Source organism: Coenobita brevimanus, chromosome 97 (assembly GCF_032717465.1).
Source record: "Coenobita brevimanus isolate Jiangsu-jjx chromosome 97, ASM3271746v2, whole genome shotgun sequence".
NCBI lineage: Eukaryota > Metazoa > Arthropoda > Malacostraca > Decapoda > Coenobitidae > Coenobita > Coenobita brevimanus.
Window position 1 is genome coordinate 34,666,749 of NC_137050.1, and position 14,124 is coordinate 34,680,872.

General features: G+C 42.3%; 1 protein-coding gene across 1 annotated transcript in view; it reads right to left on the bottom strand.

Moving 5' to 3' along the window:
* Window positions 1–14,124, bottom strand: part of LOC145413653 (uncharacterized) — a 204,735-nt gene that overhangs the window by 111,619 nt on the left and 78,992 nt on the right. The window contains exon 6 of the mRNA XM_080283311.1: window positions 4,546–4,733. Within this exon, the coding sequence (XP_080139437.1) occupies window positions 4,546–4,733 (188 nt within the window). The remainder of the gene's footprint in view (window positions 1–4,545; window positions 4,734–14,124) is intronic.

The window sequence follows — 14,124 nt, forward strand, 5'->3', positions numbered from 1 at the left end:
CAGAGAGAATAACCTTCGTAATGCGCAAGGCACACTCACATGGCTCACGGCCATGGAAGCAATAATCATTCCAGGGAAAATCAAAGAAGTACAGCCTGAGGGCATCCCAGTCCGCGGCTCCAAAATGCCACAGACGACGTTTCCCTGGAGGGTCCACAGCCGTACCGGAGTGATAGGACAGGTTAAGGTAATAAGGTTGTGATTGGAGGAGCCCAATGGAGAGAAAAGATTAACAGAGTAAGCAGAAGGATTAGTTGTGAGGAAGAGGTCAAGTATGTTGGAGTTCTCTCCAAGGCAGTCAGGGATACGGGTAGGGTGCTGTACAAGCTGCTCTAGGTCACTAAGGATAGAAAAGATGTAGGCTTGTTCACCAGGTGGATCCGTGAAAGGAGAGGAGAGCCAAAGGTGGTGGTGAACATTGAAATCTCCAAGAATGGAGATTTCAGAGAAAAGAGAAATGGATAGAATGTGTTCCATCATAGAAGTAAGATAGTCGAAGAATTTTTGATAGTCAGTAGAATTAGGGGATAAGTAAACAGCACAGATATATTTAGTCAGAGAATGACAGGAAAGCCGATGCCAGTGTGTGGAGAATTCAGAAGAATCAAGTTCAGGAACACGAGAGCAAGATAAGTTGTTGCGTATATATACACAACAGCCACCTTTGGCTTTGAAATGAGTATAGAGAAAGTAGGAGGATACAGGAAAGGGTTTGCTGTCAGTTGCCTCAGACAGCTGAGTCTCCTTTAGAAAAAGAAGGTGAGGTTTAGAGGAGGAGAGGTGGTGCTCAACAGAGCGAAAGTTAGAGGAAAGGCCGCGAATGCTGCAGAAATGAAGAAGAAGAGAGTCAGACAGTGGTTCCAGGCACCTCGAGTCTTCACCAGGAGAGGGGTGGATGGTGGGGGCATTTATGGTCCCCCCCCCCCGTTCCTTTCACCATTATACTCGTAGAATCCAGACCTGGGACAAGACTTACTATCATATCCTTAAGATGGGCACTCTTACAGCCAATGTTAAGAATAAATGAGGAAATTTTCTATGGTGGTATTTTCTGACTGTTCTCTGGCCTTTGTGGGCTCCACATTATTGTGGGCTGAGGTAAATGTCAGTGCGACACCACAGATTTCAGTAACCAATCGCCATATTGGTTTAATCCAAGTCAAGTGCAGGTGATTAATCACCAAACACTCGATAGGGTGGTTGATTGTTTACATATGGGGCTAGTGGTTATCCCTTATACTAAATGAAAATGACATGGCTGCCACAATTCTTCACTAATTTATGACAGTACAGCTATAAGTTATCATCTATAAGCACAGTACTTTTGCTGTTAGTAAAAAAGACTACCTGAAGCATCCATGGAAATAATACAGTACAACATGGCTTGGTGAAGGAAGCTGCGACTAGTGTGTTAAGCCTTATAGCAATGTGTCTCTGATCAAACTTCATTTCACTTCAGTTGTCTTAAATTACCAGCCACGGTTCACACACACTAAATATGTCCTGTTGCAGAAATCTGGGTAAAGCCTGAATGTAAATATGCATCCATCCATCATCCAATCTTATGTTGCCCCATGAGGAATGTAGGAGCCCGGGGCTAAGTAAATTGGTCCTGACATTTAAGATGAGACTGACCAGCCTCACTGATCCCTGAGTGGCATTACGTGAGCAATAAACCCCAACCATCCCTTGGATATAAACCTACACAGGCTCAATCTGACTGGAGAGCTTTAATTGCCCACTAAACCACCAGGTGCCATAATTTGGTAATATGGTTACCACCCAGCACAGTAAATGATTTCCTGGTTTACAGGAAACCATTTGGATTGTCATTCAGTGTAGAATCACCCACAGGCAGCAGGAAGAGGAAAGAATGAAGGAAAGAGACAGAAGAGGGAGTGTAAAGTCACTCATAGGCAGAAGGAAGAGGAAAGAATGAAAGAAAGAAAGACAGAAGAGGAAGGAGGGAAAAGAAGAAATGGCAGACACCTAAAGCAGCACTACATTGAGTGAGTGGATGGGGAGCATCCCCACCTATCACCATGAATGTAAATAACAAATCAACATAGGAATTAAGTACTGCAGTTATGCCAATACATACAGGTATTTCAAGCATGCTCTAAATTTTAACTATATATGTTGGAGTCGGAGTCATGGAGCTGGAGTCTGAGTCGGAAACAATCATGGTGATGCTGGAGTCGGAGTCGGGGTCGGTAAAAATGCCCTGACTCTGACTCTGATTCTGACTGCTAGTAAAGAAATTTTTAAACATGATGTAGACGTACCGTGGAGCTGTTGCCTTTCGAACGACAGCTCCTCCGGATTTATTTCATGCTGCTGCTGCAGTTCTTTTTTTTTTTCCTTTCTCATATTTTCCACATTCTATTTAGGAGTTGTTTCTTGTTCTCCTGTTCTTCGTTTATGTTGAACATAAACATAGGTGCTGCCATCTGTCGGCATATGACAAGAACAGAATGTAAAAAGGCACCATGTTCAGCAAATTTAAGAAAATATCATTCTGTCACAATGTAGCTAAAACATGGGTTGACAATTTATGTGGTTGTGATGGAATGACATCTTGTATAAGTCATCATGGTAAATAAAGTCGGAATTGGAGTCTGAAACACAAGAATTCAAGGAGTCGGAGTCGGAGTTCGGTGTTTTGGGTAACGACTCCACAGCCCAGGTTGGTTCTAATGACAGTCGACAAGGACCTCTTATCTAGTTTTGCCAAAATAATCAGCATCTCAAGAAGTGTTCAACATTCCTTTCAAACCGATGTAGATTCCTTTAAATGCAAAATCACAGCACAAAAAGTGATCATGAAAGAATGCAACCAAAATTCTGCATATCATTTGCAGACTTCACAATATCTGCATTCCTTCCAAAAAAACTCAAATAATATCATCATCATCATCTGGACCTCCCTTCCCACCCTAGGGCAGGGTGAGGAGTAGCAACGTTCAGACAGCCTAAGTTTGCCCACTCCAATGGGACACGCTTCCATTCACTCATCATTCAAGGCTCCAGAATCCTGGCTCTACCTGATACACCAAAAACTTTTACCACATTCTGCAGCTTCACATAAATGTATCCGACAGGGTCAATCCGAATGCTGTAGAGTTAAAAACGGGTGCCAAAAGCCCGATCATGCACCTCTTCTCAAAACATTCATTCTGACAGCTGGATCTCTTGTCAGTCCCCCTGCCACACCGACTTCCATACCTCTCTTCCTCACACACTCATCCACCATATCAAATAGTATTCATGGTTAAATATTACAATATTTTATACAAGTACTGTACATTATTTATAAGGCACAATTTTAAATACATACTATGAAATACAGTATTACTCTCTCTCTAGTTACAAATGAGTTTGAGAAGGCCTCCGACCCTCTATGGGTCACGATTACTGTAACTGGCCAGAGAGGGTTTAGTACATCCCATCGCAGCGAAAAGTTCCATATCTGGGTTAGGTGTAGAAGAATTTTGTCTGTATTTTCACAACAGAAGATTAGCAAATTCAGGCTGAAATCTCTCACTGTATCAATTTCTCCAGCAATTCTTAACACTCTCCTGAACTCTGCCACACTTCTTCGCCCATCAAATGAGTGTCAATCCATTAACACATATCAGCTAACCCTACACCATTTCCCTTATCAAATCTCTTCCATACATCACACTTTGCAACCCCTGTCTCCTCTGCCGGTGCTTTGTGTAGTTTCTCTATCCCTGCCAGACCCTTGGCTGGTAGCCAGCTGAGAGCAGCAGCTTCCTTGTTCTTGGGTATGATCATTTGACAGCTGACAGGCAGGGTGACAGTGCCTCTCAGACACATTAACGAAGAATGTAAATACCTGTACTAAGTTTAATTTTTCTTTTATAAATAAATCAAGTAAGACCAATATAAAAATAATACATAAAATGCCTGCTAGTCAAAACATAAAAAGAAAAAATACTAAATATACAAAATTATTAAAAATACTATTAATACAGTAGACCCTCGCTATAACGGACCCTGTATGGCAGATACCAAATTTAACGAATGCCATGAAGCTAACTAAATTTTGTTGGCTATAACGAATAATGTCCATTAAACGGGGCACAACAAATTGCAATACATGTGATTCCTACCCTCTTTACTCCAATCTAACCTGAAATTGCCCTCTCCCCATTGTGATTGCTGAGTAGTAATACGAGACTATGGTAATAATGTACTAGTCATGAAGAAGTGCTATGACAAGGGTGTAAAATAAACTGAAAAAGGGCAAAATCATTGGTCAAGTTAGTGTAAAATGGGTATAATTTACATTTTCAGTGCTAGAATATGCTATTGTACTCATTCATTTTCAAACATGTTTGAAATCCCACCTTGGGAAGGGGGGTCCTTGGGTATAACAGACTATCACCTTTAATGAATCAGGCTTTCCCTCAATTAGTCTGTTATAGTGAGGGTCTACTGTATAAAAATTAAATTATAAGCACTCTCCTCCTCCTCTAAAGCTAATACAACTTTCTAATCCTGCCCAACTACCCTGCTCACCTCTATGACTGTCTCCATTGTGACAGAGAACTGGTTGGTGAGCTTGGGCAGAAACTTCCTCTCATGAACAGGGCAGTAGACACCAGGTGGAGTGGCCAAGAGCTCAGAAGTGGGAGGTGGGTTCAAGCCCCATGATCGCACTCGGTACTGCAGCCACACTGGCCCATTTGGCAAGAAAAACACCCTCCCTGTAAACAATCCACAAGGTAACCAAAAATCTTAACATTAAAGCACACAGTAGGTGCTGAACAGGGATGCCTTCACATGTAACACTGATATAACTGGGCGACTCTATTCTCCAGTTATACAAACATCTTTTAATTCCCTGCCTATCCCAAAAAGGAGAATGGTGACCAGAAGGACAACTTTAAAGCTGTGTTGTGAGAGAGCTAGAGGCCATGGGGTATGACTTTGCTAATACTTAGGCACAGAGTTATCTTGGATGGCATGTGGAGTACTGTTATGGGTCTATACGAGGAAGCATGTGTTGGGTCCTTGTTTAGATTAAGTACCATACAGTAATGATAAAAATATGCAAAGGCAGTGATCAAAGCTTCAGAACAAGAGTTCTACCTATCTATCACCAGACGCCTTAATCTTGTAAGGGGTGGCCACAAACTAACTGCCTCCATGTTGCCCTGTCCCGCATCATTTCACTTCCTCCCCCTGGCTTAAATCCCCTCTCTCTCTCTCTCTCTCATATACCTCTCCACTCCGTCCCTTCATTTCATCCTCGGTCTCCTACTCCCCCTCCCTCCCTCAGCCTCACTCACACACATTCTACACATCTTCAAGTTGGTCTCTGGCTCTTCATCCTCTCCAAATGGCCAAACCACCTCAATGTATTTTTCCTAACACCTTTTATCACATCCACATCCACACTACAACGCTCCTTCATTTCCGATTTGTCAGTCTGTCTCTCCATGTAACCTCAAGCTCCTCTCAAATAACTCATTTCCTATGCTCTCACTCTTGACTTGTGTCCTTCCAACAATGTCCAACCTTCACTTCCATACATTCGAGTTGGTATCACAATGCCGTCATGTAATAACTTTTTCACTTCCATGCTCACTTCCCTGCATCTTATCACTGCTTCCAAAGAACCAGCCACCTTTCTTCCTTGCTGTACCCTTTCTGGCACTTCATCCTCCAAAATTCCATCTTTACTCACTACCTTATCCAGGTACTTAAATGCACTCATATTTTCCATTTCCTCCTCATCCAACCTCACTGTACATTCAGTGACTTCACTTCTCTCAAAAACCACAGCTTTACTCTTCCCAATATTCACATTTAGATTCTGTTTCATACACACTCTCCCAAACTCAATCAATATCTTGCAGTTCCTCTTTGTCTTCACTTAACAACACAGTATCATCTGCAAACAACAGAACAGGAAGTTTCCAAACACAGCCCTGTCTTATTTGGGCCACCCACACATCCACTGCCCTACCATGTATCTCTTTTATAACCACATCCATACACAGACTGAACAACCAAGAAGACATGACACATCCTTGTTTCAATCCAACACTAAGATAGAAGAATTCACTCAGTTCACCATCCACATGCACTGCAGCCTTAGCACCTTATACATACTCCTCAGAGCATTCAACAACTTCCCATTTACTCCAAATATTCTTAACATTTTCCACATTCCTTGTCTCTCCATCCTGTCACATGTTTTCTCCAAATCTATGAAGGCTGCATACAACTTCTTTGCTCTCTCTAGAAACTTTTCAAATAAAGACCTAAGGATGAATATCTGACTTGCACAACCTCTTCACTTCCTAAAACCTCCCTGTTCTTCTCCAACTAATTCCTCTGTTATTTCCCCGACTCTATCAGTAAGTATCCTCCTATATACTTTGCCTATTACACTAAGAAGACATATGCCTGTATGATTACCACACACTACTTTTCCCCCTTTGCCTTTGAACACAGGAATAAGTATACCTGACTTCCTATCCTCTGGGACACTACCTTCCTCCCAGGCCAATCTGTACATTTTCCACATCCATTCTACTACTATCGTTCGCCCATGCTTCAGCATTTCACCAAATACTCCACCACTTCCTGGAGCTTTCTCCACTCTGACTTTCTTCACTGCTTCCAATACTTCCATCCTACTGATCTCTTCCTCCCTTCTCACCACCCTTCATCTCCCAGCCACTCCACAGCCACTTATACTTCCATTACTTTCATTCTCTCTGTTTAACAGTTCCTTAACCCCCATTCGCTGGGTAATGTCTATACATGTCACAATCAGGCTTTAGCAGGGCCGCCAGGTAGCGGCTATACACAAGTGTCTTCCCGCCACCATCTGAACCAGCCGCCATTTTATCTCAGCACTCAAAGGTCTGGAGGGATTCCCCCTATGGCACACAAGTCAGAGTCAGTCTGTCCTGTGCCTCTGCCAGTTGTACAATGATGTCTTCAGGTTCCTATTTGTCTGATTCCATCCATGCCGCCTGTACCCAACTGCATCATCCACCCCTGCCACACCTCTTTCCAAGGATACTAGACAAGGGCTCAGTGATAGTGCCAGATGGCATGCCTTGGATGCAACACTGTATATTTTATCTAGCAGTAGAGAAATTATCACAATGACAGCAAAGCCATAGTCAGTGCCATGAGCAGACACATGAACAAGTCCTGCTCTCATGCCTAAAATTAGTCCTCTTCCCCACATCATTACTCAGCAATGCAGTGACCTACAGACCTCAGGATACTTTTATTTGCAAGAGGAAGAGTTGATAAGTAAAATGGTTGTTAATTAGTTTCCCAAAATGCTATACTTTCCATGATATTAATGTCTGAAAACAAGCAACTTTCAGTGGTTTCCGGGAAATTGCCTGAAGTGAGGTGATGACTGCATTAAAAATAGCCCGGAATTTGGAGGTTAAAGTATTCTCTCCATCTGCCCACTTTTTCTCCCTTCACCCCTATCAATCTACCATTTTTATGTTTCTCTCCCCTACTAACTTCTTTTTTCACCCTATCTAACTCTCTTTACCTCCTTCCACAACACTTTCTTTCTTTCAATGCTGCAAAAGCAGTAGAGGGTTTGTTAACAAGTTCGCATTACTTTGCAATACTGGCAAAGGTCAGAATTAGAAATAAATGGAAATATAAAAGGAATGAAAAACCAGTATTGGATGAGAAAATAAGGACAGGTAAGTGGAGAAAAAGGAAACTGCTGAAAGATTTAGGTTAAAGTTGTGGCAAACAGGAGAATTTAAATGTGGAACTACCTGAGGAGAAAGATATAGAGGAAATACAGAAAGCTGCAAAGAAGCTTATGACAGAAGTAGAAGAAGCAGTATCTGGTAAGGAAATTGTGAAAAGAGGGATACTGGTTGGTTTTATAGTGATATATGTGTAACCATGAAAGAGATAAAGGAGGCATGGAAGAAAGTGCTTCAGAGAAGTGTGTATTAGGAGTATGTGCAAAAAGGGAAGCAGGAATATAGGACAATGAAAGAGAAAGGAAAATGGACAATAAAAGAAGCTACAAAGCGAGTTAATGATGAGTGTGGATGATAAATAAATGATCAGTACAAAAATGATAAAAAGGAAATACTATGAGATTGTGAAGGAAGCAGATGGCCTGATGGTGAAGGAAGAGATAATTAACAGTCAATAAGCTGATGCAATATAAGGCACCAAGAGTGGATGGCATTAGTGGAGAACTGTTGAAATATGGTGGTGATGTGGCTGGCAGCAATATGCATAGTGTGTATTGACCAGCATGGGAGACAGGATGTTCACAAAGATTCAAGAAAATAATAGTTCCACTGTATAAAGGAAATGGAAGTAATGAAGAATACAAGTATCAAAGAAGGATTATTATACAGTACACAGCATATCAAGAAAGGTGTATGTTAGGGTGCTTACAGTAAGGCTGTGTAGCATAAGAGAATTTAACACAGGTAAGGAAGAGAGTGGATTTATAAATGGTGTGGGGTGTGCAGACCAGACATCTACCATGAGGTCAGTAGTGGAGAAGAGCAAAGCAAAGAATAAAAAACTGTATGTTGCTTTACCGGACTTGGAGAAGGCTGGATTGGGCAGGATTATGGAATGTGTTAGGCATATACAGGCATATATGGTGCAATATGGGACAATGAAAGAGTCAGTGAGAGTGAGTGGGGGAGGGAGGGGGAATGGGGAGGGAGACAAGCAGTGGAATGGGGAGGGTGGGGGGACTAAATCACTTTCTCACTCACTCTCACTGACTCCCTCTCTCACCAATTCCAGTCTCTCTCCATTCACTGTAACATCACACTGGGAGTTACTTTCTCTCTCAATAAAATCACTCTATAGTACATATACTGTACTCTTAAGCACGACACTCACAGACATCTACAAAAGTCTGCACTAGTCTACCAAGCTTTTGTTGGGTATTTGAAAGTAGCACTGCATCACCAGCATACAAAAAAACAGAGATATTCCATCCATTACCATTCACTACCAATGCCATCCCTCTCTCCACTACTTGTGTTTTTACTTCTCTCATCCATCATGCTGTACCTTTCGTCTTTGTTGTTATTCTTGCCACATCACACACTGCTTTTGCATTCCTAAGTAAGCAATCCCTATATACATTCCCCAAGCTGTCCAGATCCATTTCATTCCAATTCACTGATTCTAATTCCTCCCCTACTTTGGCCCTGTATTCATCTGCCATTTCTTTGATCCTCAGCTTCTCAATTTTCAGTCTCTCTGCCTGACATTATGTACACTGTACTATATATATATATATACAGTAATACCTCGATATAATGGACTTCAATAGACTGGAATTCGCCTTTATTGGACTCGAGGAGCTACCGGACTAAATTCCCATAGATCGGAAAAAGTCCAATAAAGCCAGAAGCAGTCTGGACTGCCTGATCACTTCAGCTATGTTCACCACAATAAGGTGAATAAAAGAAATGTTTATCAGTGTACAATACAGTATTATTATACATATTATACCATTTGATTAATGTAGTGAAAGTATATCACAGTACAGTACCGAAATGTTAACCAAACAGTTTAAAAATCATTCATGCGATCCGGACTAATGTCTGATATATCGGAAAAAGTCCGAGTTAGCAGGGGGAAGTCCAGATGTTGCTTTTATTGGAATTTCGCATTTTTCGGAATGGCTGGGACCCCAATTAGACTGTTATAGGTCTTTCCATATATATTTATATATATATATATATATATATATATATATGGAGGGAGAGTAAGAAATTGTTTTGGAAGGAGGTAAAGAAAGTAAGGCAGTGTGAAAGGGGAAATAGTAGGGTAGTGAAAGACAGGAATAATAGATTGTTGGTGGAGAAGAGAGAGAAACTGAGGAGATGGAAGGAGAACTTTGAGGATTTGTTGAATGTGGAGAGTGAAAGCAGTGTGAGTATAAGTGGTTGGGGAATGGCTGGGAGAAGAAGAGATGAGAGGAGGGAGGAAGAGATCAGTAGGGCGGAAGTAGTGGAAGCGATGAAGAATATTAAGTTGGGAAAGGCCCCAGGAATTGATGGAGCGTGTGATGAAATGCTTAGGTATGGGGGTGAGATTGTTGTGGAGTGGATATGGAAGTTGTGTAGATTGGCTTGGGAAGAGGGAAGGGTTCCAGAGGACTGGAAATCAGGTATAATTGTTCCTTTATACAAAGGAAAAGGAGAGAGAGAAGTATGTGGCAACCATAGGGGTATTTGCCTACTTAGTGTGACTGGTAAAATATATGGTAGAATACTCATTGATAGGGTTAGGCATATGACAGAGGAGCTAGCTGGAGAAGAACAAGGGGGATTTAGGAAGGGAAAAGGGTGTGTAGATCAGATATTTATTCTAAGATGTTTAGTGCAGAAGTATCTAGAGAAGGGAAGGAAAGTGTATGCTGCCTTCATGGACTTGGAGAAAGCTTATGACAGAACAGATAGGCAAGGTATGTGGAAGGTATTAAGAATATATGGAGTGGAGGGGAAATTGTTGAGTGCTGTGAAGAGTATGTACGAGGGAGCTAGGGTTACGGTGCGAGTGGATGGTGAGCTGAGTGAGTTCTTTGATCTCAATGTGGGACTGAAACAGGGTTGTGTGATGTCTCCATGGTTGTTTAATATATACATGGATGGGGTTGTAAAGGAGGTGCAGGGTAGGGCAGTGGATGTGGGGGTGGCTCTAATGAATGAGGGTGAGATTTGGAAGCTTCCGGTGTTGCTGTTTGCTGATGATACAGTACTTTTGAGTGAAGATGAATGGGAGTTGCAAGGTTTGGTGAATGAATTTGGGACAGTGTGTAGGAGGAGGAATCTGAAAGTCAATGTAAACAAAAGTAAAGTTATGGTGTTTGAGAGGAATGAAGTCACAGAGTGTGCAGTGAGGTTGGATGGTGAGGATATGGAGAATGTGAGTGCATTCAAGTACTTGGGTAGTGTGATAAGTAAGGATGGAACTTTAGGGGATGAAGTGCGTGAAAGGGTACAGCAGGGAAGGAAGGTCGTTGGTACACTGAAAGCAGTGATGAGAAATAGGGAGGTGAGTATGGAAGTTAAGAAGTCACTGCATGATATATATATATATATATATATATACAGTATATACTGTACATACAGTATATATATATATGTATATATATATAATATAAATAAATATATATATATATATATATATATATATATATATATATAGTAAAAGTCCTATCATTCGGCAGCTGATTATCCGGTAGATCCGACATTTCAGCAGTTTTGAGAAATAGTCCCATTTACGAAAATCATTGATTGTTCGACAGATGTCCGGAATCATCTCGGCAGTCCAGGAAGTGTTATCTGTGACTTGTAGGCCTAATGTTTCATTACACTTCTGTATGTTCACTAATTTCTCTATTTTTTCAGATTCAGGTATAGTACTGTATTGATTACAATATTGCACAGTATCATACACTACAGTAACCAACCCCACCAAATTAGTGAGGGTTACATTCCAAGCCCCCTCGTTAATTCTTGAAATTCGTTCATTCTTGATGCCTTCCTGAAAATGACATTTACCAGTAATGGCATAGCCTATGAACCACTGATACTGTAATGCATTACCCTTAAATAAATGTTGCTTGTTAAATCAGTTTCCCCGTTGTTTTTAGCTGTACAGCTGTGACAGCTCTAGTATTTTTATTCCTCAGCATAATGATGGAAGGGACTGTCCTGTTTAACTAAACCTAACCTAACCGAGTTTAATTGTGCCTAATAATTTAATCAAACCTAACCTAACCTAAAGTCAGAAAAATATTTAAAAATAAACTGGAGGAATATGAATTGCTAGGGTCTTTCTGATGAAAGGTGAACGTACATTTAGCGCTCATTCTTTTGTTCGTTTTTGTGTTTAATGTGAAAGAGAGAGTATTGATGCAAACAGTAATATATCCCATTAACTCCTTAATAACCTCCGGCACTGAACAACCCTTTACAGTACCGATGTCAGTGATGTCAAGATAGTGTGAGCTATAAAGAAAACTGAACAATTATGGGGAGGGAACGAAGGTCACTGGTATGTTTACACAACTCTACGCTACTATTCCAAGCAGTCAGGTGGTCGGGTAATCTCAGATGCTTTCGCCTATTTGGTAAATACATCGTAACTTTATCAATTTTTCCGTGACTCACAGAGATATCATAGCATGGGTTTAGGAAGCTAAATAACACATTGCTAGGTGAGCCAGATAATTATCTTCACATCTTTAAGAAAAATAAATTGATTTCAGAAGAATGGAAGAAACTTACTCTATGTACTCAAAGAGGGATTAAATTTCTTCCATTTTCTTAAAGATGTGAAGATAATTGTCTGGCGCACCTAGCAATGTGTTATTTAGCTTCCTAAACCCATGCTATGATTCACTATGATTCACGGGAGAAATTACAAAGTTACGGTGCATTTACCATATGGGCGAAAACATCTGAGATTAACCGACCCCCTGACTGCTTGGAATCGTAGCGCAGAGTCGTGTAAACATACCAGTGACCTTCGTTCCCTTCCCATAATTGTTCACAGTTTTTTCATAGCTCACTAACTCGACATCACTGACATCGGTACTGTAAAGGGTTGTTCAGTGCTGGAGGTTATTAACCCTTTAAACGTGGATCGTCGCGTTTGCGACGCTTGGCGAAAAGGACATAACGGCGGATCGTCGCTTTTGCGATTCTAGTTAATTTTGAATAACCGCGGGCAAGCAGGCTCCAGCTGGTATTGTCTATCAGTACCGCCACCCTTTAGCTACTATTAGCACACTTGACCTTTGTACCACTGACCTCCGTTGTTGCCAAGTATCTTTTTTTTTACCCACCCACGCACCGCTGCCCGGCCACCCTCACCGTGATATATGGCAGCGCACGGACAGCTCAGACATGTCAATCTGCGCCTTCCTCTCGCAAGCACTTTATGCTAATTGGAAACGCTTGTTTCCCCAGTTGTCACACTAGTTTTTTTTCGCGCGGTTTGCCCCTGTTTAGTGTCAGTTTACCGCAGTCTTTGAAGGTGACACCATGTCTAATTCTAGCTCTTCCGAGTCAGTCCTTCCAGCCCTCCGAAAAAGGGCTTTGTGACCTCTACCCCGTCCAAACTCTTACTAGGAAGTGCCTGAGTGAGTCGGCTATAAGCCAAGAATTATTGAAAGCTTCTATGGACTACGGTAGTGACGTTGCAGTGTTATCGAGCCTTGCCGAATCAGACACTTTATCGAGTGCTAAGTCTGAGGTGCAGGAAGAGACAATTCCTGTGCCTAGTACCTCATCAGGCAAGGCTCCAGTGCAGAAGGGAGTGGTGTATGGTAAGGGGGCCAAGAGGAAGCGAAGTGGTGACCCCGGTTCCCAGCCACTGTTCTCCTCAGGCCGGCCATTGTCCCCTACCCCAGGTCACGCCGCCGCCATACCGCCTCGCACCCCCAACCCCATTCTCTTGTCATCATCGTCTGCTGTGCTTTCTCCTGAGTCTTCGGAGTCTCCTTCACCACCTCGGAAGGGAAGTAGGCAGTCTGGTTTTCGTAGAGGTTTTCGTAGGCCCCGTGTTCGTGCTGGCATGAGTAGGAAAGTGTCTCCTAGTGCTAGAATTAGTGGTAAGGTTTCCCGCACTAGGCAACTCACCACTCAGGCTACTGCGAGTAACCTTGAACCTTCTCTTAATCTCCCCACCACCACCACCACCACACAGACACGACCTAGCTCACCCACTGCCTCACTGCCAGCCTCACCCCCCGCCGCCCCCACCCACTCCCAGCTTAGGCAGGGCACTCTGGATGCCTTCGTGTGGTCTGAGGGCTCTGATTTTGTGCCAGAGGATCTGCCCTTTGATTCCACTGGGTGTGGGATCCAGGCTGACTTCTCTGTCCCCGAGGGTGGTGAATGTTTGGACTACCTGTTGGCCTTCCTGGATAACGAAGTCATGGAGCAGATTTGTACCGAGACGAACAGGTACGAAGGAAAATGTGCTGCAGTTCGTCAAGGTGAAGGTGCAACGCCATCCATGTCGTGGATGGCAGGATGGGCTCCTGTGATGATCCGGGAACTATTTGTATTCATCGGCTTGATGCTTCTCATGCCA